Raw genomic sequence first — 6,781 nt, forward strand, 5'->3', positions numbered from 1 at the left:
AGGTGAGACGCTTCTGACGCTGCGTCTGGTTCAACAGTGGCTTGACACAAGGAATGCGACAGCTGAAACCCATGTCTTGCATACGTCTGTGCGTGGTGGTTCTTGTAGCACTGACTCCAGCTGCAGTCCACTCTTTGTGAAGCACCCCGACGTTTTTGAATGGGTTTTGTTTTACAGTCCTCTCCAGGGTGCGGTTATCCCCATTGCTTGTACACTTTTTTCTACCACATCTTTTCCTTCCCTTCGCCTCTCTATTAATGTGCTTGGACACAGAGCTCTGTGAACAGCCAGCCTCTTTAGCAATGACCTTTTGTGTCTTGCCCTCCTTGTGCAAGGTGTCAATGGTCGTCTTTTGGACAGCTGTCAAGTCAGCAGTCTTCCCCATGATTGTGTAGCCTACAGAACTAGACTGAGAGACCATTTAAAGGCCTTTGCAGGTGTTTTGAGTTAATTAGCTGATTAGAGTGTGGCACCAGGTGTCTTCAATATTGAACCTTTTCACAATATTCTAATTGTCTGAGATACTGATTTTGGGGTTTTCATTAGTTGTCAGTTATAATCATCAAAATTAAAAGGAATGAACACTTGAAATTTATCAGTCTGTGTGGAATGAATGTATACATTATACAAGTTTCACTTTTTGAATAGAATTACTGAAATAAATAAACTTTTTGATGATATTCTAATTATATGACCAGCACCTGTATTTATATATTGTGTGCATCCAAAGCTCTTTAGGTCACACACCACATTAAACTTTGAATCAGAGTCACATAATAAAACTATTTAAATCTTAACTAGGGTTTTGAACTGTTTCCATTAATGTTTCATGACTTCAAGCCCTTTTTTTATTAGTCACTGCCACTCAGCCAGCCAAACTAAAGGCCATTCTTGTTCAGCTTCAATGCTGCATTACTGAAAACATGCAGTAAACAACAGTGTCACAGCAGCTGCTGAGTCTAGAGTCCTCCTCTGCTCACCATCCACAGATCACCAACTTTTGAGATTAAATATGAGAACTCACACTTCAGAGAATTTGTGCAACTGCTAAAATATTAACAATGGGCAGCAGACATCTAACAGACCTGATGTGCCACAGTGCATTTCAAACTTTCATCAAAGACAGCAGGTACAAGGTGAAATAACTACTGCCTGTGAATACACCTGTAGGGCAGCAGAAATGCACCAAGGCAAGGAGAGCTAAGCAGCCTGAAAAACACCAGACAATCCCAGACAACCTCTAAGTGTCTTACAGGAATTAGACTGCACTTGTATAAAAATATAAAACAAAATATATACATATACACTCAGTGGACACTTATTTTTATTTTTTATTTTTTTAGATACACCTGTATAATCTAATCCAGTCCAACTGAACATCTCAGCCACGCCATCTATCTTTACAGAGCTCATAATCACTTTTTGTAGACATTGTTGGAAATGTGTAAATTCCATGAAATGTTTATTATCGAGGTCACTCTATGATCCACAAAAACATGCCACTTTAATATCTTTTAAAATATGTTAAATAATTAATAATAGTAGGGCAAACAGGAGGTAATGAGTTGAATTCGATTGAAATAAAAAAAAAAAATGATTCCAGTTGGAACAATAGCATCCGCAAACTCTTGGTTATTTATTCCCCTACATTAGTCATGTTCAGTCAACTTAGTTCCACTCCAAATGTTTAATTTCAGCAACATGTACAACGACAACATAGGTTGTTTGTCAATGCCTCCAACAAAGACATATATGACTGTTTACCTAAACGACACATATAACCGCTGGAAAGTACCACTCCAGCCAGAGGTGCACTGGACTTTAACCAGGTTATGTAAGTTACATGACATTAAACACTTTGTTACACTGGGAAACATTTGCAGTTTGGTTAAGGCAACAAAACTACTTGGATAGGTTAAGGTAAGTAAGTATGTTACCTGACTTGTGTCATGCGAGACAGTAACGCTATTTAACTTAAAACTATAAATAACTCAACATTGACTTAGTTTCACATGTGACCCAAATACCCAAAAGTTCTGGGTTTGACCTATTTATCTACTCCATCCACCTCGTTACTTGGACTTTCTCGCTCTTTATGGTACGTCATATTGGTCGTAATAAGCTGCTTGAAAAAACAACATATGCGGTCGTTTTTCTGGTGAGGACCGGCTGGACTTAAGGCACGTTTGTGTGTTTGCTATAACTTAGAGGTCTGTTCATTTGTTAGTCTGGCTAATTGCGACAACACTTTGGTCTGCAGGAAGTCAGACACAAGTGGAGCGACGACTTCAGGATTGTTCAGATGGACGTGATGATTTCCTGGTACAGTCACCACCGTGTGCTGAAAGAAAGAGTCAGACAGACGATTAAGACGAGTGTAAGAGATTAACTTCTTATATTTAACCTACAATGGCCACTTAAAGACGAAGAAGAAACAAATTGTAAACACAACAAAACACACGTTTGTGTGTCTATGTGACTAATTGGAACAACATTTTTTGAAAGTGGTCGTGTATTGACTGAACCCCCTGCACTCAGCAGCATTGAAACGGGGCTGTAACGTATTGCAGATAATATCGCCCTGTCAAATTACGTCCTCTAAAAGTGCTTTCTTTTGCCACCAAAAGGATCAGACAGGGTGTTAACAGGGTGCGAAAACAGTGTGAAAAGGATCCAAACAGAGATAGATCTTTTTTTAAAGATCCTTTTTATTTAACCAGAAAGAGTGGTGATATCGCTTTCGTAAAAGCCAAGCTACTCCCTTGATAAGAATAGTAATCCAAAGTTACCCTTTAAGTTGATATGATGAAATTGTTTGCAAACAGTTGCTTATTTATACATCCAGCAGTTACAGAGCAACATTTTCCTCTTCACCTGTTGAATGTAAGTCCAATATTCACTCTTGTTTAGCTCTGTTTTTGGTCTCCCCAAAGTCCTGAGGAAAATATCTGCCGTTTTGGCTGCTAAATGCTCCACGGTGTTCAACCAGCTAGTCACTAACTGTGTATCTGTCTGCTGTTTTAGAGCCTTTTATTTGCTGAAAACTTGTCTGCCTGAAAATGACACTGAGAGTGAACCAAAACAGTTAAGTGGCTAAACAAGGAAACAAACAGCTAAAACTCACTATAAAGCTGGTGAAGTCAAGGGGAGCTGCAGATTCAGGTGTCCATTGTTTTCACATTATTATTTGCTACATTATTATTATAGAAATATTGATTATAGCCGTTTTTAAAATCCTTAGCATTCTACCATCCCATGCTTGTCTTTTCCTGCACCGCGTCAAACACTGACATCCACTGAATTTTTCTATCAGCAGCCGACTTGAAAAGAGACAGCATCAGCAGCATTTGACCAAGTTCCAGTATGTAGGTCAGCGTCGAGGTTCACAGCTATAAAGAAAATTGTGCCCCCTCTGAGACATTGAGCTCGTACTACGCTGCTAATTTTGCATTTGTGCGTCTGTCAGTCTTATCCACACACAGGCGGTTAAAAATAAACACGAAGCTGCAAGCGTACTTATGTAACAGAAATAGACTGTACACTCACATTTCTGTCCCGATAGCCCTGGAGAAGCGCTGATGTAAATTTCTTCTGATCTGGTTCAGCAAATATTTTTTCAAAGCCGCTTTCTGCTCTGAAAAGACAAAGAAAAACATGTGTATTCAGTGAGGTACATTATAATAGTAGAGTTTAGAACATTTGAGTTGGGGGAAAATCTTACAGAATAACTAGAACAGACGCTTGTATCCTTGACTGCATCTCCAGACTCTGCTCCAAACTGATGCGCACAATGTTTTTCTGAAAATGAAGAACATAACATACTGTATACCTGCATTTTATGGGCTGCATATGACGACCCATTTTGCAGAAATAAAAAGGCAAAATGATGATTTGGTGCAGTTCAGCTGTAACCTACCAGATTAATTCGAAAGTCTCGAGAGAACACCACGCCTGTGAGAGAAAAATACATTATATTTTCAGTGTAAGAGTAAAAACAGTGTAATTATTCGGAAGAGGCAGACAAAGACGTACCTCCTTCAACTTGAACTAGACCGCGCTCTAAAAGCATGCGTACAGACTGCACAGACAGACTCGGGTTTGCAGCCAACAGCCTGGAAGAAATGAAACATTTTAGCCAGCAGCTGGTTCTAGAGACAAAGTAACTAGATATCAATGACCAAGAAGTGGAATGATAAAGCACCTCTCAACTGCCTTTGCATAAGTGTAAACTCTTGTTTTCTCTTCTGTCTTCTTCTCAAACTGAAGCATCTCGTCCATCCCCTGCCTCATCACTTTAGGCATTTCATTCTGCCAGAAAAAACGGACACAAATGATGAAGGAAGCAATTCAAAACTAATGGCAGGAGCGGACTGTACAGCACAGCTCTCTGTGAAATGTGGAGTGGTGCAATAATATAATACATTTAGTAGGACAAACTGTCACTCATTTAGACATTGGTGTTGAAAAGCATTTCTTAAATGTGATGCCTTTCAATATGTCAAACACCCTAATATATATTTTATACATTTTATACTATAGCTGAGCAACATGTCCTCCCTTCTCCTTTGTACCTACTGCTCTGCATGTTTAGTAGAGTAATGCCAGGGTTTCTGCAGAGTTCACAAAGTTTAATGTCACTTTTAGGAGCAACTTCCACAAAAAACGCAATTTAACACCTGTTTCATAGTTATACTGAGCAAAGCTTGAAATGCAAATGATTACTTCTAAAGCAAAGGACTGGGGGAAAATCTTGTGGGAGGACTTGTGAAATGGTTCTGCAGGCTGGTGTAAACAAATGTAATTATTTTTATCACCACAAAGGAAAGCATTACAACTTCAAAGCATATTTTTCTTCACCCTTATCTAAACAGCAAACTGCAGCCCTGAAGTAACTGTAGTCTATGGGGGGGAATACTGTTAAAGTACCGGGTCTGTAGGTAAGAATCCATAAGAGTCCAACAGTACGACAGCGTCCACCATCTCAGGATACAGTGCACTGAACTGTGGGAAACACAATGTGGACTAAATACCATAAAGTACAGCTAAACAGTTGATACAGAGGCAGTATATGTATCGTACTTACCAGTCCAGCAATGTTACCACCTGAAATAAAATAAAAAAAAGAAAGTGTACACATAAATATATACATGCAAATAAACAAGCATTTGAATCTCTCTCGCTTTGCTGTAAAGCTGAACTCACCCATGCTGTGGCCTATGATGGAGAATTTATTCCACTGCATAGCTGTGGGAGTTAATTTCACAGATCATCAACCAGGTCCCGTATCTCATCACAGAACACTCAGACTGTTTTAAGTTAGAAGGCAACAAAACTGCTGTGCTTTAACTGCAGTACAGATGCACTAGGGCTGGGTGATATTTAGATATGAACATATACTGTAATGGCAAATGTGTTCAAAAACACATATCTTTGATTTGACAAAAACTGGAGCTTTCATCAACAGTCTTCATCAGACACCTTCTTCTCTTTGAGTTAATAATAATAATACTAATAGTATAATATATATCCGACATATATAATGTATAATAAGTCGGCTAAAAATCTGTCACACACAGTGGTGCGCAACAAATAAAACAAGTCAATGTACAATTAAAGGAAAAATAAATTACGCATCACATAGTGGTTTGAATTCAATAAAAAAACATGAACAAGTCAATATAGCAAACCCAGGACACGCAGGGACCGAACCTGTCGCATGAACAAACACTGATGTTTGAGTTGAATTAGTGGATTAACTCCTGCGACTTCATGAACCCACACACCGTCAATGACTCTGCGTACATCCATCACATACGAAGGAAAGGAGTAGAAAACTCCAGGACGGCGATGTGATGACTGACCGTGACCTGCCAGGTCCATCGCCACATATCTGCACTCTGAGGGGAAGACAGAGAGAAGCACCGAGTCTCAGTGATTGTCACATTAAGGAAATAATGACGTACTATTTAACTAAAAAACTCAACACTATCAAGCAAATTTAAATGTGTTTGCTTCAGCTGAAAGAAAAAAAAATTTACAATTATTTTTGGGGCATTTCTGCCTTTAATTGATTGAGCATTTAGCTTTGAGGCAGGCAGGAAATGTGCAGTTTACATGCTACATACAAGAAGTACAAAAAGCAGAAAGTCGAAGGTATCCCGAAGGTAATCTCCCAATAAGTTTAACTTGCTCTAGCTCTAATTTTAACACTGAGTTGCAGCAGGAGCAGCTGAACATGTTGATTTATACCACGTGTGCACATACATTAAAGGATAATTTCGGTATTTTTAAACTGGTGCCCTATCTTCACATATTTTAGTGTCGAAATGACCTTTAGGCCCAAAAAGTATTGGAATTAATTTAAAAGAACTGACAGTTTCAGCAGACCTGCAGTTATCTGGGAATTTGTTCCAGATATACGGAGCATAATAACTGAACGCTGCTTCTCCTTGTTTAGATTTGACTCTGGGGACAGAAAGCAAACCTGCCCCAGACGACCTGAGAGGTCTGGATGGTTCGTAACGAAGCAGAAGATCAGAAATGTATTTTGACCCTAAACCATTTAGTGCTTTATAAACTAACAGCAGGATTTTGAAATCAATTCTTTGACATACAGGAAGCCAATGTAAAGGCCTCAGAACTGGAGTGATGTGATCCACCTTTTTGGTCTTAGTGAGGACTCGAGCAGCAGCGTTCTGAATCAGCTGCAGCTGTCTGATGGATTTCTTAGGGAGCCCTGTAAGGACACTGTTACAGTAGTCAAGTCGACTGAAGATAAATG

The 6,781-nt window shown here is 39.2% G+C and overlaps 1 protein-coding gene across 3 annotated transcripts in view; it reads right to left on the bottom strand.

The window, feature by feature from the left end:
- Positions 1–1,306: 1,306 nt before the first annotated feature.
- Positions 1,307–6,781, bottom strand: part of LOC123970017 (serine hydrolase-like protein) — an 11,695-nt gene continuing 6,220 nt past the window's right edge. For 2 of the 3 annotated variants that reach the window (XM_046047863.1, XM_046047864.1), the window contains exons 4-13: positions 5,688–5,897; positions 5,203–5,244; positions 5,084–5,103; positions 4,927–5,001; positions 4,202–4,308; positions 4,033–4,112; positions 3,917–3,951; positions 3,722–3,798; positions 3,547–3,634; positions 1,307–2,341 (exon numbers count right to left, since the gene is read on the bottom strand). In XM_046047863.1, the coding sequence (XP_045903819.1) occupies positions 2,198–2,341; positions 3,547–3,634; positions 3,722–3,798; positions 3,917–3,951; positions 4,033–4,112; positions 4,202–4,308; positions 4,927–5,001; positions 5,084–5,103; positions 5,203–5,244; positions 5,688–5,897 (878 nt within the window). In that variant the 3' untranslated portion in view covers positions 1,307–2,197. The remainder of the gene's footprint in view (positions 2,342–3,546; positions 3,635–3,721; positions 3,799–3,916; positions 3,952–4,032; positions 4,113–4,201; positions 4,309–4,926; positions 5,002–5,083; positions 5,104–5,202; positions 5,245–5,687; positions 5,898–6,781) is intronic. The other variant, XM_046047865.1, reaches the window with a different exon arrangement.

This window comes from Micropterus dolomieu, linkage group LG04, assembly GCF_021292245.1.
Source record: "Micropterus dolomieu isolate WLL.071019.BEF.003 ecotype Adirondacks linkage group LG04, ASM2129224v1, whole genome shotgun sequence".
Taxonomy (NCBI): domain Eukaryota; kingdom Metazoa; phylum Chordata; class Actinopteri; order Centrarchiformes; family Centrarchidae; genus Micropterus; species Micropterus dolomieu.